The sequence below is a fragment of the Melanerpes formicivorus genome, unplaced genomic scaffold, assembly GCF_026170545.1.
Source record: "Melanerpes formicivorus ecotype bairdi unplaced genomic scaffold, bMelFor1.0.p_v2 SCAF_16, whole genome shotgun sequence".
NCBI lineage: Eukaryota > Metazoa > Chordata > Aves > Piciformes > Picidae > Melanerpes > Melanerpes formicivorus.
In genome coordinates, this window is record NW_027142368.1 from 5,470,100 (window position 1) to 5,497,804 (window position 27,705).

The window sequence follows — 27,705 nt, forward strand, 5'->3', positions numbered from 1 at the left end:
CAGTACAGAAGTACTCTGAGAGCCATTCTTCCTTTATAAAATACTGCTGAACATCCAACTGTTGTCCATATAGTCATTTACGGAATTAACACATGTTTTACTGTAATCTTGGCCAGTATTGAGACATATCAGGTTCACTGCCAGGAACTTGAACTGGAACTGACACTCCAGGGGAAATGAGACCTGAAAATTGAGGGGAGAGAGGAATATTTTAGTTTTACTATACACAGCACAATTTTTGCTTTACAGTTTCACAGATTTGTGCTGGTATTCTGGAGTGTATTAAGTCTCATCATCTACCAGCCTGTAGCATCAGGGTGGGGGTTTGCTTGTTTGTTTTTTGGAGGGGGGTATATTTTCAAAACCTATGCACATGTTACTGATTTGTTTAACTGTCAAGCTTTGAGATAAACACCAGAGCCTCGATTCATTTGTATCAGCTAGGAATTCAGCCCAAAATACACTGAATGTTTCTATTTTGTTTAAATGTGTCTGGCTTGCTTCTGTTTATGCTGACACCCTTGTTTCACCCTGTTTTGCTTTTTTATGCATAGGTTAATATTTCTACAGGTTACCTGCCTATTCAGTAAATTCAATTCTTTAGCTAAAATATAGCCTCTGACACAAACAAGGTGAAAACACACCCAGTCCTGCAAACACTTTCACACACACTTGGCTTTGTGGTGTGAGTATCTCTGATGAAGTTTAACAATTGAATAAGTACTGCTTTAAAAATTAATCATACAGGGAAGATTTTGCAGGATGGGGCCTCACTGAAGAGCTCTTCCCTCTACCCCTAGTCAGATGTCACCTCTGTTAATCATCTGCCTTTCATCTACCCCTCCAGCAGCAGCTGAGAAATCAGACTTTCCGCTCTCATTTCTCCCAGCGAATACATGTGGAAAAGCAGCTGGCTAGAACAAGGAAGCCACACTGGCAGAAAGGCCACTCACCTGTGGAAGTGGTGCCAGAGGTGCCCATCGGCTGGCTGTTCATGTGTGTCTGCATGTGAGGAGGGGTGTATGTATCATAGCTCCGTCCATTCACTGATGGACTGGTGGGCAGCATGCAAGAGTAGGAGGAGGTCTGGCTGGGTACCGGGGGCTGTGGGAGAAAAGGACAAAACAGCATTAAGTGTCAGCTGAGGTAAGCACAACATTATGCTCTTCTGGATGGATGTGCCAGCCCTCAGAAGCAGCATGTACAAGCAAAAACAAGCTTCAGTTTCAAATTCAGGGACCTACATGTAAAGTCTTATTCAGGAGCTCAACCAAGCAGCCACATCCAGGAGGTTTTTTTGATGTACAAAAACAATGTGAATGGTCACCAGCACCTTCTCAGATACACTTGGCAAGCAGATCCCTACATCTAGATGCTAACAAAGGTGTTAGGGACCTAAGCCAAGGAACCATAGCCTAAGCACTACCCATGTTTGTACTTGTGTAGAAGAAGGATGTCTCGTGTCCTTTGCAGAAAGAGACAGGGTTGGGATCTTGCTTCACATTTGGTGGTGTTACTAAAAACTAGTAGGGATGCAACTAAAAATCACTCCACTGAGCAACATGAGCTGGTCCCGCATCTGCAAACATGTTGCACATACATATAGATAATATATGGGTTTGGGGTGACCAAGGATCTGAAGGAAGATCGATGCACATGTATGTGCATGTTGATCCTCCTTTGGAGCCTTGGTCACCCCAAACCCATGGCAGCCATAAATGGAGACCAGACATCTCCATTTACCTAAATTCCACCCCTTGAAACCTCATCTGCCAAGGGGAGGACTAGCTGAGAACAGGGAGTAAGGGATGGCATGATGTCAGTGCCAGGGATTCCAAGCAGGAGCATCCCCTGCTCTGAGGTGCCAGAAGAGTTGGGACTGGTGCAGCCCTGACACAGGAAGACAGAGGGGGAGTGGGAGCTGGGATGAGTAATTCCCCCTCCAAGCACACAAGACTCAACACCGGCTGCACATATTTCCTCTATCCACACATCCCTGACATGCTGTCTGCCAAGGACCGACAGCCTCACTGGCTAGGTGCAGTCACTGTGCTCTGGGAGAGCCAGCACCACACTGCACCTGCATGGGGAGATGCCGATGGTTTACCTGCCAAATCTCCCGTTCTGATATTGCATGGCCATCACACTGTGGTGGCCATGTAGGAAGGACTTTCCAGAGTGGCTCACATGTGCCAGGTCCCAGCCCAGATGCCAAGTGGTAAATCAGGGGCGTCATGCTTTCCCAAGGGTCCCTTCCCATATCAGTCTTTTGATCTTTTGTCATCTGCTCTCAGTCCACTGCTGGGAAGGGCACCACCAGCCTCTAACGTCACAAAACAGCGACCTAGCCAACGTCATTTCTTTCCATGGACTTGCAAGACTCTAACTTTATTTGGTTAATTTTGGTTCAGCAATTAGTAACATAGTAATTGCTGCAGCGAAGGAGTCAGGCTCTCTAATCGCCTCGCCTGTCTCCAGCAGTGGTCAATGCTGTGTGCCTCAGACAAAGCTGGAAAACTCCCGTAATTGGCCAGCACCTTCCTAGGCCAACCCCACCATTAAAAAAGGAGGAATTTTGCATCTGAAAGGTCTATAGAAACAGACCCCAAAGGAATAGATTTCTTCCTAACCCAGCTGGTGATCAGCTAATGCTTTCAGGCATGAGGATTGACAGCTCTTGCAATTCTGGCTTAGCTGGCATAACCACTGATGCTAATCACATCCTGCCCTCTCTCAGGTGTTCCTAATGTGTCGCCAGCACATCACCTACACTAAGTTTGGATCCTTCCAGCAGCTTATTTGGGCAGCAATTGCCACAATTGCACCAGTGAGTTCCGTAAGTTAATAATGGATTTTAATATTTTTTTCCCAAAAAGGATTTTTTCATCCCAGATTTGTTGCCTTTTTAAATTTGAGGACCTTTGTTATTTTTAAGTTCAGGGAAAGTGCTTGTTGAGCACTTTTGGCTTGTTGAGCCATTCTCCCAAATGAGGCATCTTTTCAGATGTCAGGGAAGCCTTTAGTGCCTGTTTCCCTGCAGCGTGTTTTGGGTCCAATAGCCCCCATCATGTGGAGGAAGGATCTCCATCCATGCATTCACACATCCCAAGGGCTGCCAAATCCCAAAGGAGCATCATGCCATGGCAATGCCACTGGACTTACTTGCATAGGCAGGTTGTTGGCCATGGTGAAGCTAGGCATGGGTGGCAGCGCGCTGTACGTGTTTGTGAGTGCCGTGTCTGTTCTGCCCAACATGGAACCTGATGTGAAAGAGGAAACTATAATAGAATAGACAGATAGATGACACATTAGTTTAACCACAGATACAATCAGCAATACAGTCTCAGAGCCTCATTTTCCCCAGAGGATGGAGGAGGGTGGGTTGATGGCATTACCGGGGGTGGTTGGTTGCGGGATTGGCTGGTAAACACTTGTGCTGAAACTACTACTGATGGGAATGTGGCTGGGAGTGTTGCTGGCTTGTCTTCGCTGGTTCCTCAGCTTCTCTTCCCTTCTCCACTTGGCCCTTCTGTTAGAAAACCACACCTGGAAACAGAGTGTTTGAGAGACATAAGTGACCTTACAAGGACTAGAGGCATGGGGGCCCCCCATGTAACTCAAGGCCATGCTGATAGAAAGCTGGCTGCAGAGTAGCAAAGCAGCATGAGAGCAAAACCCAGCTGCTGTTGTTTTCCTGAAGGGGGGGCGGGGGGGGAGATGGACAAATAAGCTAACTGCAAAGAAGGGCTGCCCTGGGTTTTAAGAAGCCAGTAATAACAAAACTAGAATAGTAAAAATATTAATAGTCATAATTGCATAGCAATTCATTACCTGTATCCTTGCTTCAGGCAGGTCTATTTTAGCAGCTAGTCTCTCTCTTGCAAACACATCGGGATAGTGGGTCCTCTCAAATTCTGCAGAAAGAAATATTGCTGTGTTGGTTACATAGTTAATAAGGCCAGCTGTAATGTCTGAGTTCTTCCTGCACTGCCTATGGTCTAAATACTCTTAAGAAACATTGCTGTGAAGGCAAAGCTGAGCTTTCTCTGTGTGTGTGTGTGTTCGGAAGGAGGATGCATTGCATTGCCTGCTGGGATGTATTGCTCAGGGGCTAGGCAGGCTTGGGTACAATGCTGCATCTTTCAAGATGCAGTGAGGGCTTCTGCCTCTGCTGAGGGGGTCCCCAAGGCAGCTCTGACCCTGTCACCAAGAAGTGAAATGGCACGTCACTAAATAACAGCAGAAAATAAGAACAAAGATCCGCAGCGGGTCAGAGGCGAGGTGCACCCAGGCCAGTCAGGGAAAAGGGCACCTGCTCCCAGCCCCAGGCAGCAACAGTGCTGGGGACGAGCAGCAAGTGTGGGGGCAGGCACAGAGTGCTGCTGCCAGCCCCAGCTGCCTGCCTTCTCCTTCCCAGCGTACAGCAATGCAGGCCAGCCAGAGATGTGGCACAGACGGCTGGAGGGGATTTATCCCCCAGGAGAGGACCCTGGGGTGTAACCACAATGTTTCGATATGGTCTGTGCCCTGAGTATGTTCCCTTTGAAAACCTTTCAGCAGCTTTTCAGTGCCATCAATGAATATTTGGAGCTCAATGAATAAAAGAGCATGGAGGGAGCTACAGACTTAAAATATATACATATATATAAGGCACATGAACACCATGCTTCTTTTCAGCTCTTAATATAGCCAGAGCACATCTTGCTTTTCTCTCCTTCAGCTGTAAGAAAATGTCACTCACCTTTCTCAAGGGCTTCGATTTGCTCTTGGGTAAAGGATGTCCTATTTCTCTGCAGCTTTCTTTTCAACTGGAGTCTCATTTGGGCCTCATCTGAATCTTCTCCATTAGAACTGATGGAGTTAGTGTTTTCCCCTCCTCCCTCCTGTTGTGGACAGCCATCTAGGGAACCAAGAGTTGGAAAGTGAAACACAGGTACCCTTGTTTTAAGATCTCTATCAGAGAAATAACGCAACTGGAAACAAGTTCAGCCATGTTTGCTGACACCCTCCCTTAAAAGCCTCTCGGGTATCAAAGCACCATTGCACTAATGACAGAGGTAACACGGAAACACTTCAGTTTCCAGCGTTATCATAAACATCGGAGATGAGGAATTGTGATCGCCTGGTCTTAATTTCATTTTGTTTTTCCTCTGGAATAAAACCTGCATAAAAATACTTTCCCCTGAAAGTGATTCTTCCTGTGAGTCGCTGCTGAAGTGCCATGGCATTCTCCTCTGTCTGCTGCATTTATTTACCTATTGCCATATTTAAAATAGCGACGTTCAGTATTTCAGATTATCTATAATCAGTAATTCCTATCTAATCAATTAGATGTTGATAGGTTTGCAGAAAATGCTATTAAGAAACCAAACCAAGCTTGTAATCTTTTTTAAAAAATATTTATCCAGTTTTTATTTGAATTCTGCACAGTCAATTTCATTTTAAAGGTTGTGAATTTAGAAGTGCCTGCATTGTTCTGCAGTTTTATTCAACTATTGTATGAGTGTGCATTGCCTTGACACCTATTACTGAGCACAGCTGTAATTATATCATCACCAAGAACAGGCTATAATTGCTGAAAATGGAATTTTATATTTAGATAAAAGGACTGTCCATTCTTTGTAATGTGTTGCACCAGAGAAAAGTAAGATTTCTTTTAAATTTTTAACATGTAATTTTAAAAGAAATAGTAGCGAGTTCACTAACTAGCTAAATATGCTCTTCTGCAGCTGAGCCTTTGGCATATCATTTAAGCAGTACATTTTTAATTAGGGCATTTCCACCACTTTTACTGTAATTTCTGCCATTAAACAGGGGCAAAGTTTCATTGTGCTCTCCTTTGGGGTGGTGGCAAGGTGGCCGTCCCTGGGCCGGCCGGCTTGGCGGGGCTCCGCGGGCACCCCGGGCCGTGGGGCCGAAAGAAACGGACCTTTCTGTCGAGGCAGAGAAGTCCTTGTCCCTAAATTAGCTCTCCCTCGCCTTTCAAAGCATATTTTTCGAGGTGTTTTGATGTCGTATAAAGGGGGAGAAGGAATGAGGGACGCATGGGCTACTTATGTTAATTCCCTTGAAAAGTTACGCGAAAAATAAATAGCGACACTCCCGCTACATCCTTTAAATATTGTGGGAAATCAACTTTAAAGTAATATCATTTATAATCGGCGAACAATGGCCCCAGCCTTCAAAGCTAGGGGGGAATTGTGACAGGATCTGGTGGGACCCTTTCAACCACTTTGAAATGTTTTAAAACCCGAACTTTCTACCCCATTTAAACACAGGGATTCAGCGGCCGTGGTCACCATATGGGCGGCCGCAGCCCCATTGAGGCGGCCGGCGGCGGGTGAATAGCCGGGGCTGGGGGGGGCTGCCTTTCAGGGGCACACAAAGCCGCCGAGCCCGGGGAACGCGGCCGCGCTGGGGCAGCCGCCCTGCCAAGCGCTGGTGGCAGCGCCGGGGGCCGCGCCCGCCCGCCGCGGGGGCCGCGCCTAACCTCCGCCACCGCCCTCATCCATCACTGTCCGCACCGGCCGGGCCGGCACCCACCGGGGAGAAGGGGGGGAGGGAAGGGGAGGGGAGAGGGGGGAGCCTCCCAAAGGCGGCGGGAATGGCCGGCTGCCCCCCACCTCCACGCCACCGGGGGTCCCTGGCCCGCTCCACCGAGGAGCGGAGAGCACCCACGGAGCTTCTCCCTCCCTTCCCAGGGCAGCCGACACCGGGCATCCCCTTGTCCCCCACGGCCGATCTGTAAAGTTTTGAAGTCAGGGGTTTTTGCAACCTCTTCTCGGTTCGCTCCCTATCTCCCCCTAAACCTTCGAGCCAGCTAAAACTTCCACCTAAACTTCCTTACGATTGTTTAACCCTCCCGCACCGGACAATTAAGAGATCTTCTTTTTAGGACATCTCTCCCCCCCCCCCCCCCCCCCCCTCTATTTTTTTCCCTCTCTCTCTCCTCTTTTTTTTTAAAGCCCCTAAAAGGAACGGGCTCAATAGGGCTGTTCCACCTTCCAGACCTAATCCATAAGAAAGCGAGTGAATGTCCGTCCCTATTATCCTATAGCCAGACCATCTGACGCTGGGTATAGGATTTGTTTCCTGGAGAAAAAAAAAAAAAAAAAAAGACGCTGGGAAATAAAATCATTCCTTAGTTTCTTAGTGTCTTAATCAGTGAGGCGTAAAACAAGCAAAAAAAGATAGCAAACCAATTGCGGCACCTCTCAGCTATAGAGCTGAGATCAAAACATTGTAGCATCTGTTGAAAGAGAAAGTGTCTAAATCCTATAGAAGGCTTTAGACTTATGGGGGGGGGGGGGGAAAGAGGGGGGGGAAGGAGGGAAGATAAGAAACAGTGTCTCAGTGATCCCTAAAACCACTAAATCACTGGAGAATTTCTCCCGGATAGAGATGTCTCTTTTTGTTCTGTCAGCCCTCATGTATCCATTATTTTATTCACTGCTGCATGGCGTTTATCAGATTGAGACCATATTTGTGCCCCTCTGAGACCTAACCTCGCCTTATGCTTTTTGAGTAATGGACTCTTAAAATCCAGTAACATACCCCTGCAAGGGAAAAACATTAGAGGGAGCATGAATATTCCAGAGGAAATCCATTTTATTAATTTTAATTTTGCCATGCGGTTGTTTTAAGTGCCTGCCTGCCTGCCTGCCTCCCCCTCGCGTCTCCTGCCCACACTCACACGCAGCCCCGGCCCGAGCCAGGCCAGGCCAGCCCTGCCCTGCTCCGCACCTCTCCGCACCGCTTTATTTCTGTTGCAGTTTGGGAGAAGATTCCCGGGATCCTCCCGTTCCGGCATGCTGATGCCCGGGGCTCCGCGCTCCCCCACGAAACTTGCGCTCATCCCCACGCCACCGGGAGGGGTCACCACAAGCTCCCAACATTTACACAGACACTTGCCCCGCTGCCAGACCCAACTGCTCCGCCGCAGCCGAGGAAGGGCCACCTGGCCCCAGGTGTGCCCATGCCGCACCCTGCGCGAAACTGGGCCGGGTAAGGCAGGCAAGGGGAGCTCTACATTTTTCCATTTAAGGCCTTTCCTCCATTTAACTCCTTTTCTCAGGAAAACCAAGCAAATAAACAAAACAAACAAATAAACAAGAAAATAAAAACAACCCGTCGGAATAGAAAGGCGCCCGGGCCGTTTGGAGCCGCAGGGGCGCGCAGTGAGCTCTCCTGCGCCGCGTACCGCTCCGCGCTCGACCTCTTGGGTGCGGTGCAGCGAAAGATAGGTTGGGAACCCCGACGGCGCCCGGCCGGCCCCAGGATGGCGACAGCGGGATAGGGTCAGCCCCCACCCAACTCCGGGTGCGGCAGGTAGGGGCGAACCTGTGGGCGGCTGCCGGTGGGAGCCGTTCCGGTTCCGAGGGAGGAGATCGGGCAAACCAAATTTATTAATTTTTTTAATAAATACCCAAACAGCAAAAAAACAACCACCAAAACTACCAAAGTGGGGGTGGGGGAAAACGAGGGCTCCACTCTATCTTTCTAGTGTCCTTCATAGATTGTTTTCTTCTCTTAAAACTGACATGTCTAATTGGCAAGCGGTGCCATATCGTGTCCAGAGGTCTCCTGTGGAACATTTCTACAGCTGTCTCCTTCAACTAGACGCTTATTCATGTCGCCTTAATGAGAAACAAAACGATCTCTAATGAGCAATTACATAGCGACAGAATTGTTCCCATAACAAATTCTTGCGTGTGACAGAAACATCCTTTGTACCAGATATTCCGCACACTGTTACCGATTTTTTTTCCTTGTGGGGTGAAAACAAAAAGCAGGTTGTTGTATATAGACACCTCTTCTAAAGGAATGACCACAGCCAGGGAGAGAGCCTAGCCTCAACAGAGCCCGTATTCAAAAAGAAGCCATTAACCATCTTAAGTATGTAACGTAACATCCCATTATCCTTCATATTATCCCCTTGTCATTCCTACAACAAATACCTATTAATCTTCAGGATAAACAGTTTCCTATATTTACAAAGTTGTTTCGGGTCCATTGAGGAGGAACTATAATCAGCCCTACGGAGATAGTTACCGATCTCCCTGGCTTTGGAGACCCCGACCCGGGCGGGGAGCAGGAGCCCTAATTACCGGGCTGATGGGCGAGGTTAAGGACCAGCCCGGGAACTCGCCCGGCTGCCGGCACCGCAGCTCGATGGATGCGGATTTGGCAGCGACTGCTGCCAGGCTCCCCTGCCCAGAGTCCGGCCTGGAAGCCCGCCTGGCCACCGGCCCTCTGCCCGCCTGCCTGCAGCTGCCAGGAAAGGCGGCAAAAGGGACGCCGTCATCCTCTGTCCTGAGAAAATTTGCCAGCGCACTCAGCACGGGAAGGGGGCAAGGGGACCCGCGTCGGGGCCACCTCCGCCAAGAAAGCTGAGCAGAGCCGGGCCGTCCCGGACCGAGGAGCAGCGGCCGGGCTGTCCCTTACCTTGGGCGGGTTGCCCGGGTACCGATGTGCCGGGGTACCAGCCGGGCCGGGTGCCCCAGGTCCCCGTCTGCCCGTTCAGCATCCTCAGCTTGTCGTACATCCCGTCGGCACCCATCTGTTGCTTTTCGCTAGCCAGGTTGCGTAGGACTCTGTTTATCGACGACACCTGGAAGGCAAAGGACAGGAAAGCAATGGTAGTGCGGTAGCGCGCTCCCCGCGAGCCACCCGCGCAATCCCCGCGCCCCTCCGCGCCCCGGGCGGCTCGACCTGGGCGCAAGTCAAAGGGCTCCCCCGAGAGCCTGCTGTGCGCTGTGGCCGCCCCGACTCGCTTACTGCTGATGGTGGTGCAAACAAACAAACAAACCACGGGGAAGGAAGAAGAAAAAAAAAAAAAAAAAGAAAAAAAAAAAAAGGACAAAAAAAAAAAAAAAAAAAAGAGCCCCAAACCCATCCCTGCAAAACCGGAGCAGAGTGATGGCTCCGGTTGATGCTCGAAGTCCGGAGGCGCTAGGAGCAGGGTGACCCCCATCTTTTTTCTTTCTTTCTTTTTTTTTTTTTTTTCCCTCTCCTTAAAGGCATTTGTCAGATTCTGTATGAAAAAAAATGCGTCTGACCCTGCGACATGCAAATGATGTGAACCTGCTATCCTCTCCTCTGATACCAAAACAAAGGAAGCAGAGGCTCGCTACGACTACCCAGCATTGTACACGGCACACGGGAAGGTTTTTTTCATGAACTTACACTGGGTATATTATCGTTGGTACAGACCCCCTCTGATAGTAATCTGTCTCGAATCTCCCACGCAAAGATGGAGGGGCACTCTCGTTTATACTGCGCTATTTTGCTTACAACTTCTGGAGTCGCTACTCTTGGTTTACTACCTCCGATTGCCCTGGGTCTGATGGAGCCAGTTTCGTAATACCTGCCCAAAATTTTACTCACACATCCATTCGACACCTGGATAGGGAAGCGGACAGAAAATCACATTATTAATAATTTCAAGACAAAAATAAAATTGTTTAAGTATGCATTAAACAATGACAAGCTTACGTTTTGATTGTCCAGCACTTGGACTTTTGCATCTGCATGGGTCTATAACACAAAAATATACCTTAAATGGTATGAGAACTTACTTAGAGAGTCTTTTTTTTTTCTTAAAAAAAAACAAAAAACAAAACCAAAAACATTCGTGGCCCTAGCCTCTACAAAAGTGATACTTTAAAAACATGTGGAAGACAAAAAAAAATCTGGTCAAAACGCGATTTTTTTTTAGTATCAACGTTAAAGCACGCCTTAAATGTGAACAATAGCTAAGCCAGACTAGTCTCCATCGTCCTCACTGCTCTCAGATAGAGTACTAGCTGGGGACAGGGTGAGTGAGGACTTATCGAGACCTGCATTTACAAAGTACCCCTGAACTGCGCCAGATCGCGTTAATGTCCGTAAAGACAGATTCCGGGCAAAAACAACGTGGCTTTGAGGATGGTTGTTTGGTTTGGGTTTTTTCTTTTTGTTCTTTTCTTTCTCTCTCTCTCTCTCTCTCCATTTTTTTTTTTTTTTCGGTTTTGGGAGGGGGAAAAAAAAGGTAAAAACAAAGAAGCGGTAAGCCACGCCAAATGTATATAGAGCTCACAAAATCATAAATAAATACGGGGGAAGTGGGGAAGGAGAGGAAACTGAAATTATGGCGAAACGTATAATTCAGTTTATTACAACCGACTAACTGTAACGAGAGTGCAGGTTATCACCGGGTGGAAATAACGGGGAACAACAACAAAAAAATTCAAAGATATATATGTATACGCGTAGCAAGGTCTATTTGCAGCAACAATCGAGATAAGCAGATGGATCGTTTTATTAAGCTGGAACGAGGGTGGCGGTGAGGGTGGGTGGGTGTGGGTGTGGGGAGGGGGGGGGGGGGGGGGCAGCAATTAACGCCTGGGCGGCCCGCGGTGGACAAAGCGGCTCTGGAGCGGAGCGCTGGGAGGACGAGGGTCGCCGCCGCCTTCACCTGCAGGATCCGGGAGATGTCGCAGGGCCGGGCGCCGCTGTGAGCAAGTTCCACGATCTTCTGCCGCGTGGAGTCGGGCAGCGGCCTCCCGTTGACGAACACCCCGCCGAGTTGGTTCACGCCGCTGTGACCTGCGGGAAGCACAGCGCCCACCATAGCACTCTCCACTCCCGCCCGATCCCCTCACCGACCCGCACAACACCCCTCTCCGCGCCCTGCCGCGCAGACACCGCCGCTCCGCTCCGCCCGCTCAGGGGGCACCGCGTTCGGCCCAGCTCTGGCCCCGGCACCGTCCTCGCCCGTCGCTCCCCAGGAGCCACCGCTGCTCCCTCGCCTGCGCTTCCCGTCTGCAGAACCCGCGGGCAGCGCGAATCCCCAAACCCATCCCAAAAGCCCAGAATATTCCGGGCTGGATCGCCTTGGGTTGCTTCATGGCTTCGTCTCTCTCTCTCTTTTTTTTTTTTTCCATATTTTTTCCCACCCCACCAAAAAAGACCCAGCAACAACAACAACCAAAAAAAAAAAAAAAAAACCCAAACAAACAAAAAAAGGAACCAAACAAAATACCAACAGCAACAAAAAAAAGAACACCGACAACCCAAATCCCAAAACCCACCAGCCTGCTGTACCCGCACAGCTGCAGCTCGCTTCGCCAAAAGCAAAGCGAGAGGCTGCCTCGCCAGTGCCCAACCTGAAGCTCCAGGCTTTGGAGGAAGTCTCCCTGGAGAAGCTCTGCTCTATGCGCTCTCCGCTCTCCTCTCTTTGGAGCCTCCTGATAAATTGACTCCAAGAGCCCAGGCTTCTTAGCAATAAATAAGCTCCAAATATAGAAGAGGGGGAAAATATGATGAGCCTCTCTGACATTTGTCTTTAAAATAAAACTAGCTGCACGTCAAGTTTGAGCTTAATTTCTGGAAATAGGCGGAAGTCGCCCCGGATCATGCATGGAAGGCTAATTGAAAAGATCAGTTGGAGCACTTGTGGCAGGCGTGTCACTTTATGACAGTACTCTGCTTTTGAAAATTGCATCGTCACGACAAATAGTAGCATGATAAAACGACCCTTTCTGTCCGCATTTGGATATCACTCAGACTAGATTGAACTCTACTCGCTCTCCCTCCGAGGGAGACTGCGGTTGGAGGTAGCCGGGGGCTCTGCGCGGACACAACCGAGGGGGCACGCTCCTCGCGCAATGAATTCGAAGTGACATCGGGGCTGGGGAATTTGCCGCCCCGGCCCAGCAGCGCGGCCGACGCTGCGACCTGCGCTTCCCACCGCAGGGAAAGGAGCCCCCACGTCCCTCCCCTCCTGGCCCCGGCGGGCGGGCCGGCCCGGGGCGGCGGGGGGCGGCCGGGGGGCGCAGGCCCTCGGCGGCTCGCTCCCCCCAATCCCCCGCCCCAGCCCTCGTCGTCCTCCCTTCCCCCCCGCGTCCACGTCCCCGTAAATGAGTGCGGGGAGCCCATTTCAGGGAGGGACGCTCGCCGACATAAAAAATGGCAGCGGGGAAAGCAAAATCAAAGTTTCACTTAAAAGGTTAAGCCTTAATCATTATATAATTTCCCTGGAGAGCGGTGTAGATCTCGCCCAGTGGCAATGATTATGCGCCTTGTATTCTATTGCTAGTCATCTAATAGGAAAACATATGGTGTCAATTTGGATGCTCTGCACCATATACACCCAGGAGTTATTAACACAAAGCCTGAAGAGCCCGCCGCGACCTTTAAACAAAATAAAGGCTTCACCCGAATGATATCTTTTCTGCGTTTTGCCGTGGCGATCCCAAACGGCCGAGTGAAGGCATTCCCCCATTACCATAAACCCTCGGCACGCCACGGCCAAGGGCAGCTGCCACCGTCCCTGCAGGTAACACCTTCCCCAGGATTCCAGGGATTAGATTATTTTCCCGGGATAAATGAAACTACATCGCATGGACATGGGGGCAGAGGCCTCTCAAGAAAACCCAAACCAAACCACCACCACCAACAACAAAACAACAAACCCAACAAAGCCCCGAACAGCTCCACCCGAGGTTTTCCGTGAACCCACCCAAAAGCGATGTATTTCCTGACGCTCCTCACACGGAGGGACAATTTATTAACCCATCTAACGGAAAGGTGGTGAAGAGAAACACCGCAAGTACCACGCAACTCAGCCTGTGCTACACGCGCAAGACAAGCAAGTTCTCTACGAAGGAGCGCCGCGGGGTTGCGCGACTGCTGTCGCGGTTTTGCGAGGTCATGCAACCCCGCGGCGCTCCAGCGTGGGGCCCACTCCGCGGAAGATCCTTGTCCTAGTCCAATCCCCGCTCTGGACTGGTTGGGACCTCAACTCCCGATGCCCCTGACCTCCGCGCATCCCGTTCTGCTGCTGTGCAATGAGAGGCCTCTCCTCTCCAGCTTCCGCACCCAACTGCGGATCTGTGCACTCCGGCTTTGTGCAAGCGCTTTCCCTTCCAAGAGGCGCGCAGGCCCGACGGTGGGGTCTTAACCAATATCAGCAAACACAACAACAACAAAAAGCCCATCCCCCACCCCCCAAATATTAATAATCCGCAAAAGACACCAGAATCGGAAAGTAAATAAATCAAGAGGTGATGGGGAGTTGCGTTTAGCACGGTGGTGGCTTTTTTTCTGCCCACTGCAGAGCAAGTAGGGACACACATGCCACGAACAGGGCAATGCACGGTGGCCCGGGACACCCGTGACAGCGCTCCCAGCCTCTTCCGCGCCGGTATCCAGCACCCCGACGGGGCGGGCGATGCTCCCGGCCGCGTAGGGCCCACCACGCCTGGCGGAGCCCCCTCCTCCTTCCCTTCCCCCACCCCCGGCTGCCTGCCCGCTCCTACGCGCCCGCGGTCGCCCCCTCCTGCCCTCCGCGGCCGCGAAAGGGCGCGGAGTCACTTACTGTTCTGCATGTTGGGTTGATAGAGCAGTATCCCACGGGGCTCGCCTATAGCAGTCTATCAGTGATAAAATAGGCGTTAATCAGGAGGGGTAGTGCACACGGTTAAGCTGCAGAGAAGCTAATATCTCACAGGCTTACTTTGTTATCCTTAGGCGTCTTCCCCCGATTACATTAAGGATTTTTGGGCTTTAATACCTCAAGGCGATAATGTACATGTGTATCCCTAACACGCCAAAAAAAAAAAAAAAAGCAACCCGCCAAGTGGCTTCTGGTTTTAATTGCATGCAGGTGGCGTATTGCCTGGCGTTAGTGCCCTTCGCTGAGGTGCTGTATGAAGTGCAGCGACAACAATCACAAAGAGAGTCCGAAGTCATATTTTTAAACTTGCCTGAAAGCGGGATGGACTGTCCTCTCATACAATTTAGGGACTCGCACATCTGCGTGTCACTAGTTAAAGTCTTCCCTCTAGGACAAAGCAGAAGAAGTACATTAAAAAGTGCGGAGCGACGCCAGGAAGGTGTGCAGTACGGCGGGACTGGGCCAGGGGAAGCGGGGCGGGGGCTACGCAGGCACCGGCGGCTGAAAGGGGGTGTGTGTGGGGGGCCTCCACCGGCTGCTCTGTGTGCAGAGAACGGGGGTCCATTTTTTACCTCTGGGTATTTCCTAGAGTTTTGGTGGTGGTGGTGGTTTGGGGGTTTTTTATATATATTTTCTTTTGAATGGTTGGTTGTGTTTGTTGTTTGTTGTGTTTTGGTGGTTGTTTTTTTTTTTCCCTTGGCACTAGCAACTTTTTCTCCCCCAAACTCCCCGTCTTGTGATTAACTTCTTTTTTGGTCTTTAGATCTTCCCCTTTTTCACTGTACTGTGACACACGCTGTCTACCTCGCCTCACTGCTTTAAAAAGTAAGAACAGGAGGGGGTGAGAACTGTTAAACAAAGCCTACAGAAAGGGAACAATGGCCTCCATTCTGCTCCTCTACCCAAACCCCGAGTGCAGAAACCCAGGCTCCTTAACCGGCCGCGCAGCTTCCCAACTCAACGGACCAACAACCCTCCAACTTACAAAGAGCAGAGAAACAAGCCCCTTCTCCCTTCATTAGTGCCTGCCTTGACCCAGCGCCTGGACAGTCCCCAGCGCCTTTTTTTTTTTCTTCACCCCCCCGCGCTCGCTCCCTCCCTCTTTCCCCTGCTCCCTCTCTCCTCCTCTCGTCACCTTCCCTCCCTCCTTTCCTCTCCTTCTTCTCGCTCCCCCTCCCCCCCGCCCCCTATTTATTTATTTATTTATGCATCCCCATGTATTTATTTGAAATCATCGCGGGTGAAAATGGAAAAGTAATTTCTCGTTATAAATATCTGGCAGTAATTGTGTTACTGGTGCGAGTTGTTAGGGGTTGTAAAAAGATACAACAGCTCAGTGGGGTGCTCAATTGGGGAGGGACAATTACAATAAAGAGCCCATTCAAGGGGGTTGCTAAAAAAAAGGAGGTAAAATAATGAAATAGTCGCAGCCTTCATTTTCTCTCCTTTTTTTTTCTCCTAAAAATACCCATTCTCTTTCTTCTGTGCCTATAATGAATATTAATTTTACTCTTCCTGCATATGATGGAGAATTCAAACAGGCACGTTTCCCCATTCAGGACTAGCCACGGTATAATTTATTAAGTAGCTTTTAGTAATCTTAAATCCATAAAAATAAACATCAAACAAGTACTTTCTCGCAGCATGAAGACTTTAACTGGTAAATATTTACTGCTCTTTGGAGAGCTACCTGATTAGCAGCAAGGCAAGCTACACTGTACTTCAGTGGAGACGTGGCGATATCTCCTCCAGCTGAACTGAACGTGAAGCCATCCCTTTAATACACTAAACACGTCTGCATAGACACACACCGAACGGGAAACCCACTTCTTCAGACACAATTTCCTCACATATTTCACGCACAACTCATAAACGTGGGGCCTGCGGGGTTAATGAAGCCATCCAGAAAGCCACCATTAAACTTCCAGCCCTCAGCTCTGCCAACACGGACCTCAGAAATGACAATGAGTGGATTTAAAAGGGGAGGGGGGAGGGGGGAGAGAGAAAAGCGCCCCGAAACAAACCAAAACCAAACCCCAAACACAGCCGAAAGCCTTTTACAATAGAGGGCAAGGGTAGCCGAGTGCTTCAGCAAGGTAAGAGAAGGCATGGGGCCAGAGAGCAGCGGTTCTGCTCAGCAACTCTCCAACGCTTCCACCACCGTCCCTGGCATCCCGGGCGGGTCCAGCGGACCCGCTCCCTGCAGCCATACGATCTCAAAATCTCGTTCTCCGTCTGGAACCCGGATCGGCCGCTCCCCGCAGGGACCTGCGGACCTGCACCCGGCTCCCGAGCGAGAGAGGAATGCGATTCGCCGTGTCCTAAGAGGCCGGGCCTAATCTGCAAGTCGTTTTTTAATCTCGAAATCTTCATATAATCTCATGGCGGATAACAATTTTTCCCCCTGTCCCGGTGAAGTCGTAATTAGACGTTAAGATGACAAAGTTTCGTGTTCTGAGGCAAATGAGAAAAAGCTAAAAACGAATTGTTTTGCCATTAGGCGTTGGCAAAGGTCAGCAGCTATAAACATTTATTGTCAAGGGCCACTTTTATTATTTTATGTCCGTAAATTGGAGAACATGCACTCGCTTTTCTTCTCTAGGACATTGTCGTCGCTTTCCAAAACAGCCTCTGCCAAGTACATTTAATAGTTCGAGAAAGTTTGTGTTTAAACTTTCCAGAGATTATTCCTGCTCTGTGCCTCCGTCTAACAGCTCCGTTCAAAGCCTTAGAAGGTTAAATTCAAATCCAGATTTTTTTTTTTTTCCGATTGCACTTGCGAGGAGAAAAGGAATCAAGTTTATTGTTGTGCTTTCCAGGAGGACTTTTTTTTTTTTTTTTTCCTATTTTCTTTTTGCATGGCGAACAGTTTGAAACTTCTTTTAAAAAAATAAATAAGAGAGAGAGAGAAAAAATGGGGAAAAAAAAATAAAAGCAGCCTTGCTGTGGTAGGGAATCACAGGGCGGGGGGATGGAAGGGGCCATTACGTGGAACTTGCAGAAATAAGCGATTTTTATTTTTTGTTAATTTAAAAAAAATATTTTGAAAGCATATGGATTTTACAAAGCAGCAAAAAGATTCCCCAAAGAGGACACCGCGCGCCCCTGTGCCGAGGAGGGATGGGGTGGTGAGGGGGCGGCCGATGGGGTCCGCGGAAAACGGTGCGGGAAGATCCGCGCCCCCGGCGCTTCTCCCGCCCTGGATCTGGGAAAGTTGCCGGCACTAGGGACAAGTTGGGAAGATCCCCGGGTGGCTGATTAAAGCTGACAGCCCTTCAGCTCCGCTCAGCTCCCCGCCTGTACCGCGCCTGGGAGCTGACTTGGCCTAGGATGTGATTTATTCTTTTTGCCCTTTCCCCCCCCACCCCAATGCAACTCTCCCGGCCGCTTGTTCTTTCTTTCCCCCCACCATCACGGGTGATTATTTCCTAACCGAGAGCGCAGGAACACAAAGCAGAAGCCGCGGACGGGGCCGGCCCTGGGGCAACAAGGAGCCGTTTCCTTCCCTCCATCCCTCCCTCCTTCCCACGCGGCGTCGCGTGGGGCCGGAGCCCAGGTCGGGCCGTGGCCGTCCGGGACGGCAGCCCCGGGCTACGATCACGGCCCCAACCCGGCCCAGGCTCCGGCCTCGTCGTTCCTACGAGCTGGTGTACCGGCAGCTTCGGCAACACAGACACCGGCGCTTGTGGTCTCCCTGCCCAGCAAATGCTGCGTGGGAATTACTGCTGCTGGTGTTGGCATTGCTTTCCGAGTCAGATGCTTTAGCTTTTCCAGAGGACACGGACTCATGTGAAAGGCAGAAAGTTTGTGAGCTCCTAGGCTGGAAAGTTCCCGGGGAAGCTCTCCAGAATGCAAATGGCAATATGAGAGAGAGAGGGAGAGAGAGAGGAGGAGAGAGCAAGAGCCCTGCCTAAATATTAAAATGCAAGGAGGGAGAAGTTGGGAGAAGAAATGAGCAGACTCACCTTTATGAGGCATCCTGTCTTGTTGTCAAAGCTTCTGTCAATAGTTTAAGAGCGCACTGATTTGAAATGATGGTGCTTTAAAAAGAGTTGCCAGCAAAATAGTTTTTCTCCACTGAAGCTGCTGGTTGTGTGATCTTGGATTCCTGGGAAGGAGACAGAGATTGACAATAAAATGGGCTGTCAGTGACTGGAGAGCGAGAGATAAAAGAGTGTGTGAGTGAAGTGGGGAGAGAGAGACAGAGCACACCTATGCTGATTGGTGATGGTTCAAGTGTATTAATGTATGTGTGCCTTGGTCTCTGCCTCGCCTCCACTGCTCTTCACTGGCCCATTAGCAAAGCCTGACCTCTGTCATCATCTTCCAGCAAAACACTTCCTCCCTGCGCCTTAACCAGAGCGGGAAATGCGGCCGAGCCGGGGCTGGCTTTTCAAACCCACTAATCACTCCGCAACATGCAAATGCTTCCCTCGCTCCCACACAAAATATTGCTTTATGCAAAGTACTGCCAGCGCCTCCCCGCCGACGATTGGCCGCCCGCCGCCCGGCACGGCTCAATTGGCCCAGCCGTTTGAATATGAATGCACTGGGCCCGGCTCCCCGCTCCGGCTCCGCACCCGCTGCCTGGCCCGGCCTGGGGCTCCACCGCCACCACCATCACCACCGCCGCCGGGCCCCGCGCACCGCGCCCGCCGCCTGCCAGCCGGGCCCCGGGGACCGGCGCGTTTTCAGGTCGGGCTGGGGGAGGGGGCCGAGGGTGGGGGGGTGGGAGGGGGTGGTGGAGGAGGAGGAGGAGAATGAGGAGGGGGGGGGAAAGGTCAATTTGCATTTAAACAGTTCGCTCCCGTCCGACAATGGAGATAAGGGGAAAATAACATTCAAATGGTAAAGACATAAATATTTGGGAGACAGGCGCTTTGTCAGAGGAGAATCACCCGGAGCTCCCCTAGCCCGGCACCGCCCCCCCTTTCCCGCTCCCAGCGCCGGGGAGCGGGAGGCTCTGCCCGGCCGGGAAAGAGCAGAGCAAATACACCATTTACTTTGTGTATTGAGGGCTCTTGTGAAAGGCCCTGAAGAGTCCTTTACCAAACACTCACAAACTTCTCCCACGTGCCATTTGTTGACTAAGGGCTGCCTGTCTGGTGGGGTTTTTTTTGGGTGTGTGGTTGGGGTTTTTTTTTTTTTTTTTTTTTTTTTTTTTTTAAAGACACCATGAAGGACCTGGAAGAGGTGTGTGTGTGGGGGGGTGTCCCATAGGCTGCGGCGGGGGCGGGCAACGGCCGGGAGCTGGGCAGTGCCGTCGTTTTGTGCCCGGCAGCAGAAGGGGTTTTCCCACCCCCGCCTTTTGCAAAGGGAGCCCCTTCACTGGCTGGCAGAAACTCGAGGGGGAAAGTAAGTAAATGACTTTGCTGCTCTGACCACACACCACAAGTACATTTGTTGAATGCCCGACTATTAAGACACACCTCAGTAAACTCTAAAGCAACCCCTCCGCGCATGCATTTAAGGTTACACTGGGAGCACCAGTCCGAGCTCAGGGTGTCCCAATCGGTTATGGCGAATGGGCCAGGGTGAACGGGGGGGTCTGCACAGGGAAGACAGAAGAAGAAGGAAAAAAAAAAAGGCAAAAAAAAAAAAAAAAAAAAAGCTTGGAGGAAAGAAAGGGAAGAAGGAGAAGGGACAGGAAAAAGAAATTCCAAGAGTCACGGTGGAAAGTGGATAGTATGAACGCGCAAAGCATAAAATGAAGTCGTAGCTGCATACACTTGACTTCTCTTGACATGTGAAAAGTGCTAAAAGTCAAAGCTCATCAATAAAGTATCTTGAAATTGAATAAGAGCCCTGACAACCATTGCATTCTTAAATAAAGTACAATGAGGAGACAAACGACTCTGCCAAGGAGTTTGCATGTGAGTGAAAGGGCCCCTCAATGGGAACGGGATAATGGGCTGCCCAGCCGTCATGCACTGTCATCCCCGGTCCCGCCGAGAAGCTGCCACAGCTCTCTAATAGCACAAAATGGGCTCTTAAGAGACTACTGCTTTTCCCTCCGCCGCTCGCTCCCCTGCCCCTTCCCCCGCGGCCGGAGTGTCCCGATGGCTACCTCTCTCGGCGCCCGGCGCGGAGGCCCTGGAGGTTGAGGCCGAGGAGGGAAGCCTCTCCCTGGCCTCCGGGATCGGGCCGAATAAAATTTTTCCTCAGAGGCTGAGAGAAAGGGAGAGCCGCCAGCACTGCTGCCCCGGGCCCTGGCCTCCGTTTAAATCGGGATCGGGCCGAATAAAATTTTTCCTTAGAGGCTGAGAGGAAGGGAGAGCCGCCAGCACTGCTGCCCCGGGACCCGCCGACGCGACCTGCATCGGCGAGGGACCAGAGCAGTTCCCTGTTCCCCACTCCTCGGCGCGGCTCTTGTCGCCTTCTCCAGGACTAAGTCAACACGCCGGTTTGTTTCCTTATTTCCCCGAGTCATGCACATACGTAGAAACGGAGCTGAATATCGCAATGGACACACAGGAGCATCTGGTGTGGATCTCCTCTAAAGGTAAGGTAGAGCAGGAGCAGGGGAACCCGGCCATGGGCCTGTGGGGCACCCCAAGGGGGACTTTGCCAAAACTAGGGTCTGGGAGAGGACCCCTCTTCCCCGACCGCCCCCTATTCTCCGCTCTCGCTTTGTCTCCTCCTCCCCAAAACTTTCTAAAGTATCCGCTGCCATCAAGTTAACCTGCCCGTGGACAAACATCATCTCAGGGGCTCCAAGGAGATTATGCAGAGCGACAGAAGAGAACCGAAACAAGGGCCAAAATAAAGTACGAACCGATGTTCCGCTTGTATCCCTTCCAGGCTGGGTCCCGGCGAGCAGTCGTGGTGGAGCCTGCTTGCCCTCCTACTTGCCGGTGGCAGAGGCCGGGCGTCCCGCCGCACTCATCCTGCGGGTGACAGAAAGAAGCTGCGATTTGTAAATTCGCACAAATCTCAGAGGCTCCAAAGGGATTTAAAAGCTGGAATCTAGTCCTTTTTCTCAGTTGAAGTCAGTCGTGTCCGTGGGTTTAAATTTTTTTTCTTGCTTTTTTCCCCCCCCGCGGTTCTCTCCCTCTCTAGCAAATGAGCGATTTCTTTTTATTCTCGTCCACGGGGCGTTAAAGGGGAAAAAGAGAGAAACCACTTTGTCCAGAATCGCAGGCAAATATAATTTTTACAAGCTCTCAATTAGCCATCCCTTGGATTAGCACCTTCTTACGCCTCCTCGCCGGAATAAAGCAGCCGTAATCTTGTTGCTATTTTCCCCTCGGGCGCAGCGGGCTTTGTGTTCCCTCCCCCCAAAAAAACTTTTAACGCCCCCCTAGTCGGGAAAAAAAAAAAATACCCGGGCAAGGAGGGGAGGGCAGGGGTGAAGCCGGTGACGTCACGGCGGGGGAGGGGGGGCGCCGGTGGAGCGGGAGCCCCGAGAGAAAGTTGAGAGGAAGAAAGAGCAGCGGGGCGGGCCGCAGGGCCGCGCCTGCCCCAGTGCGGTACCGCCCGCCCCGTCGCGTCCCACGGAGCCGGGTTTGTCCCTGCGCGGAGCTCCGCGAGGTCCGGTCCGGCTCGGCGCCGCCATTTTAACTGCGCCCGCGGCCGCGGAGGCACTGAGCGGAACTAGGAACCACATCGGCCTAGCCCCACCGCCACCCTCAGGCCCGTTACCCCCCTGCCCGTCCACCGGAGCAGGGGGCAGTTCGCCCGGTCCTGGCCTCCGCGTCCTCTACGACGGCCCCTCGTCCCCAGGCCGGGAGTCCCCCGGCAGCGGTGCCCGGCCGGGAGAACCAGGACTTTCAGGGACTGCAGTGCCTAGATACCTCCAGAGGAAAGGCTGGCCTTGCTTTTGCTTTTTCCTTTTTTTCCTACCTAGCAGCTTTCCAGCTGCCCCTCGCCCTTCCGAGAATGCTACCACCTTCCCCGCTTGCCCGGCCTGCTTTTATTTTTTCCTCCATTTCCCCCCCTGATTTTAGTTTTAAGTTTGGTTGCTTTTTGTTTGGTGGTTTGTTTTGTGTTGTTTTTTTGTTTTTTTTTTTTTTTTTTCTTTAATCTTAATTAAAAGTAATTTTTCGACTTTCAAAAATGCTCCTCTCACCTTTTTAATTAGACGAGAGAAGAAGCACTACTACGAGGTGCTCCACGTTCCCCCTTCCCGAAAGCCCTGCCCTCCTGCCAACGCAGACCGCTCCCCCTTCCACGGGAGAGAGATGCGCCGTGGCATCCCGCGGCCCCGGGACCCTGCGGCTCCGGTAGTGGCTCTCGGCATCGACTTAGACACCCTTTGAAGATTTCTGTTTTTAAATCCCCATAGGATTATTGTAACTAGCATTTTTCTGCATCTGTTTGTTTCTCCTTCTGCCCTCCTTTTTTTTGTGTGTGTTTTGTTTTACTTTTCAAAACCAAACCAACAAACAAAAAAAGGAAATTAAACAAAAAAGGAAATTAAAAAAAAATGGGCATTATGTATATTTTAAAGGTAAGTAACTATTATATATGAATTTTCCCCCTAATTAAAGTAATATTTTTTTTTTTTAAAACATGATCTCCTGTCTGGGTACTGATCTGTGCTAAACACCAGCGATTGCTCCCCTTTACTGTTTTCTTAAGCGTTGAAAGCAGAAAATGCTGAGTTAGAGACTCCAGTATCGTCTCGTTGTATTAATATCCGGGCTGCAAACTACCTTTTTTAATACCCAGAAAAATGCTTAAAGTCCTCTTGTCCAGTTCGGTCTAAAACTGAGGAGATACACAAGTCCTGACGTCTTAGACTACAATGCTTTTGCCTTCAGGACACTTAATGCCTATTTGTATATGTAGAGACAGTGTTTGAAACCTATAATGCACAGGACACTGAGTTAAATGGAGCTTTTCTAGTTTATAAACAGTCTGCAAAAAGTTTGGAATCGATTTAACCTCTTTTTTTTTTGTTGTTGGCCTTCTGCATAAGGTATACTTTTGGTTGACAGGATCAAAGCAAAAAACAAAAAAACAGGCTTTCTGGACCATTCTGAAGTTTCTCTGAAACTGGAAGACGAAAATACAGCTTTCTGTACAAGAAAGCCTTCGATTATATATATATATATATATGAGAAAAGTGTCATGCAACCTGACCCTCTCAAAAAGCCTTCGGAGGAGAAGGGGGGTTGGAAGCTTAGCGCATCCTGACGGGCTTTTTAAATGCTATTGATTGGGACAAGCTGTTCAAACCCCCAGTAACAGTTAATCTGCCTGTTAATCAAGCCACTAAGGAGCTCAATGCGAGTTTTATTAGCAACCGGAGAACACAGGCAGCAGAAAGGATCAAAAGCCTACACCCTTGATATTTGTAAAACCATCCTTTCTTAAAAATATATTTTCAATTACAGAGTAATTCGGAGCTTATCAGGGCTCGCTCGCAGCCCCGCGCAGATGGTCCCGCAGCCGCTGCCAACGCCACGAATCCCAGTGAGCCCCGCCGAGGTTGCGGGCTTAAAAAGCAACGCAGGGAAAAGGGGGTCCCGCGCTCTCCTCTCTCTCCCCCACGGTTCTTCTGGCCTCCTGAATTAGCAGCAAAATCTTAATTTGGCAAACTGCGAGGAACCGATAGAGAAACTCCTCGGATTCACGTCAACTGCGTTATTAGGCTGAGGGGTCGAGGGCTCTTTTGCTTTTAGCAGGCATGTTTGATTTATCGCGGCAAGTTTGCAGGGTGCCTTTCCCCCTGCCCATCCCTTTGGTGGAGCCACTCATTTAATTCCTAAAAAAGGAGAAGTTTGTATCACAAGCTTCGTAATTTGGAGAGCCTGACAATAGAATTTCAATTGATTTAGTGACCAGAAATACTATTATATCGGCTAAAATCAACATTTGATCTTGTCATTTTTAATGCAAGCCAATTGCTTTATGTGTCAGCGAGATATGCATATAAAAGACTATCTGGTCAGAGGTAATTATGTCACAGCTTTTTCTCGGCATGACAGCTGGATAAACACCATCTCCAATAAACATCTCTAATTAGGGAGGAGGATCTGAGATAGATGGTGTTTGATTTATTACTGAAGGAGAATGTCCATTTACCGGTATACTATAGTGAAGCCTCACAGGGAGAGTTCCCCCTAATGCACCGTAAGGAGTACTTGGAGATGCTCGAGGACAGGTAAGCAGTGATTTAGGTTTTACGGTGGGTTTTTTGTTTCGGGTTATTTCGGTGGAAGAATGACCTTTCTAGGGTATCTCTCATTCCCACTGAAGCCCTGATTTAGCAGAGGTAACTAGTGTGGGGAAGGCAAGCCTGAGTTTTGGCGGCGAGAAGTGGTCGCCTCTTCTACTAGAATTTTCCCAGCCAGTACAGGGCGACCAAGCTCCCGCGGTGAGCGGCGAGACCCCGGCGTTATCAGTGAAAGGCAGCTGGGACGTGGCCCCCGACGACAGCCTTCCTCGCCTCTCCTTCCCGCAGCCCCACCACCTTTCCGCGCCCCTCCGAGGGGGCGTGAGGTCTCGCCGCACCGGACCCTCCGCACCCGCTCCCATCCCATCCAGCTGAGTCCCGACCAGGCAGCCGGCTGCTCCGGGGGGCTCAGCGGGGCCCTCGACGGGTGTGGTAACCTGCAGCTGCCCCTGCCACCTGAGATGGGTAACGGCGAGGAAGCAGGGCTCGGGTCACTGGGCGGGGGGGAAGGGGAGGGGGTTGTGCCGCCCGCGCGGGGAGGGGGAGGTTTGGGAAGCCGCTCGCCGCGCCGGCCACCCCCTCCGCCCCGGGGCGCCCCCTCCGACGGGCGGGCAGCGGCCGGAGCCGCTCCCTCCTTTCCTCCCTCCCACCCCCACCTGTTGTGCAGGGCTCTAGCCCGCTGCCCTAGCTTTTTCCCTCCACGGGGCTGAGGTGCCCCTGCTGCCCAGGGCCGGTCGGCCCTTTGGGCCGGAGACAAGGACCAGCCTGGTTAGGGCGAGCGGCAGGGGACGAGGCGGGGGCATGCGGAGACGTTACCTGTCAGCGGGCGCGCAGGGCCTGGGCACGGCGGTCCCGCGGCCAGGAGGAGGTACCTGGAGGCTCCAGTCGCCAATTTCCACGCAAGAACCTGCCACACAGTTTAAATGTCAATGACAGCAAAAGAGGGGTGCTGCCTTTGCACTAACTTTCCCTTAATATCCACGCCAGCGCCTCCCCCATTGGCTGGGCCGCCCCGGTGACGTCACGGTGGACAGTAGTTAGCTAATGAGACATTTTAGGCGACACGATCGCGGACGGCGAGAGCCCGGCCAGCGCCCGCCCCGACGGCGGAGACGGCCCGGCCCGGCCCCCGTTCCGGGGCTGGGCCACGGGTCGGTGCTCCCCGTGCAACGGCGGAGGCCTCTGTGTTCTCCGGTCGCCTCCCTGAAAACAGGGCTACGGCCCGACGGCTCTCCCCATCTGCAGCGCTGCCGGCAGCCGGGTCCGTCCCTGAACTCCCACAGGCCAAGGATTAGGCTGAGATTCGGCTTCTTCACCTGTGAAACGCCCTCGGAGTGGGAAGGTGGTGCGTGGGTAGAAAAACAAACAAACAAAATTTGTCCTGACCCTGCGGCTCCTGGGAAATGCTGTGGCCACCCCAGTCCGCCTGCAGCGCTCAGGCGGAGCGGGGCGCTGGACGGAGCCGCGATGCTCTCGGGACACGCGTGTGTCGACTGGGCAGCCCCACCTGCGCCGTGACAGCCCCTGCGGGTGACCCGGGCCCAGCAGATTCTGCCCGCGCTCTCCGCTCTGCCCACCGCACCCACTCCCATTAGAGAGGGAGGGAAGAGAGGCTGTTATTTGCACACACTTGTCAGGGTAAATAATTTATCAGAGAAGAGCCCCCCCGCCCCAGCCGATAGTTTTACTGAACTGCATTTAAATGTTTCATGAACCTGCCGCCCGCCTAGGATGAGGCGGGAGCTGCCAGATAGATTAGAGGCAGGCTTTGACGGGGGGCGGGGGGAGAGAGATTTGCGGGGTACCGGAGTGCCGCGGAGCTGCTCCTCTGGCCCCGGTCCCCGCTCCGGCTCTGTAGGCCGGGGTTCGGAGGCCGCGACCAGAGCAGGGAGCCCGAGAGGCCCGGTTCGGTTCACAGATGACCCTTTCTCCTTTACGCGGCCGGACCGCGTAAATCGCGCGCGTTGGCAGGTAGCGACGGCCCCGGGGGGGCGGCCCCGGCGGCGCTTCCAGGAAGGGGTTTCGCGGCGCGTTTGGAACCGCTGCCATTAAGGGGCTTGTGGCTCCCTGCAACTCGGCAGGGTCCTCCAGGGAAGCGTTGGAAACACCACGGCTCCCGCCTGCTTATCTGGCTGTCAATAAAAGGAGATGGCTCCTAAAGCAGGGCCAGGTGCTGCCTCCCCTGCTCTCCAGCGCGCCGCTCTCCAGAAACTGCTCAGGCGTGAAGCCAAGTCTGCTTGGCCAGGCCTCGGCGGAGGCAGGCAAACAGTCCCCTCGCCAGAGCCAGGGCGCTCTCTGTTTGCCTTTTTATTCCCTAAAAAAAAAAAAAGAAAAAAAGAAAAAAAGGAAAAAGAAAAAAAAAAAAAAACAGGGAAGAGAGGCAGGAAGGTGGGGGAGCGCCGTGAACAGAGTCCGTATTTGGCTGTGAGATCGCCGCAGAGGCTTAAGAAAAAATAAAATAATAAAAAAAAGGGAGGGGGGGGAAGTAGATAAGAAGATAGAGGGAAATAAGCTGTGAAACGCGATGCCATGAGGCAGCGGGACCCCGGGGGGCTGTGGTGTCAGGCCGCCCGGCTCTCCCCTCGGGCCACCGGCTCAGGACGGACTGAGGCGGGGACTGGAGACACTCTTTGGATAGGACCCGTCTCACCCCTGGAGCGGGGAATGTCCAGGCGCGCAGCGGGCCGCCATCCTTCGCGCAGTCGTGAGGGAGAGCCCGGAGAGCTCACGCCCCGCCGGGGACCGGGTGACTCTGGCAGAGAGCGGTGCCGGGGAAACTGGGAGAAAAGCCCCCCCTTCCCCCCGCTGTGTGTCCCCCGTTATTTCTGTTTTCTGTCACCGTCGGGGCCGCAGCCTTCACCTGGGCCGCGGAGGAGGGAGGCGGCTCCGTGGAGCAGCGCGGAAGGAAGCTGGGCTCTGCGTAAGGCTCCGTGCCGGGCAAGGGATAGGAATAGGGACACAGCAACGTGTTACAAATTTATAAGCATTATACATATTTGATTTACACCACTATAGGAAGTTGTGGTGGTGTTGGTGTTTGTTGTGGCTTTTTTGTTTTGTTTTGTTTTGTTTTCCCGAGGATGCCCCAAACCCCCGTGTTCACATAGATTGAGCAATTCTCAACACACACTGTAATAATGAGCTTTAA

At 51.7% G+C, this 27,705-nt stretch overlaps 1 protein-coding gene across 9 annotated transcripts; it reads right to left on the bottom strand.

The window, feature by feature from the left end:
- PAX6 (paired box 6) lies at nt 1–14,791 on the bottom strand. 9 transcript variants are annotated; one of them, XM_068147856.1, is made up of 12 exons: nt 14,748–14,791; nt 14,360–14,414; nt 11,456–11,586; nt 10,495–10,536; nt 10,387–10,401; nt 9,445–9,610; nt 4,742–4,900; nt 3,832–3,914; nt 3,396–3,546; nt 3,163–3,260; nt 954–1,104; nt 1–183 (listed from the first exon to the last, which is right to left on the bottom strand). In XM_068147856.1, exons 2-12 carry the CDS (start codon nt 14,367–14,369, stop codon nt 98–100), a joined length of 1,092 nt encoding a protein of 363 aa, XP_068003957.1. In that variant the 5' UTR covers nt 14,370–14,414; nt 14,748–14,791; the 3' UTR covers nt 1–97. The 9 variants fall into 9 exon arrangements, with proteins under 9 accessions (XP_068003957.1, XP_068003956.1, XP_068003953.1 ...); XM_068147855.1 differs by having other exon boundaries at nt 3,163–3,278; XM_068147852.1 differs by having other exon boundaries at nt 10,186–10,401.
- Between the last annotated feature and the right edge of the window lie 12,914 nt (nt 14,792–27,705).

What these genes read in the sequence shown, in the direction of transcription:
- PAX6 (XM_068147851.1), bottom strand. An exon ending in CCCGCAACCAACCACCCCCG is followed by an intron (nt 3,279 to 3,395) that starts GTAATGCCATCA and finishes ATTCTATTATAG; the next exon opens with TTTCCTCTTTCACATCAGGT. An exon ending in CCAACAACCTGCCTATGCAA is followed by an intron (nt 1,105 to 3,162) that starts GTAAGTCCAGTG and finishes TTTCTCCCACAG; the next exon opens with CCCCCGGTACCCAGCCAGAC.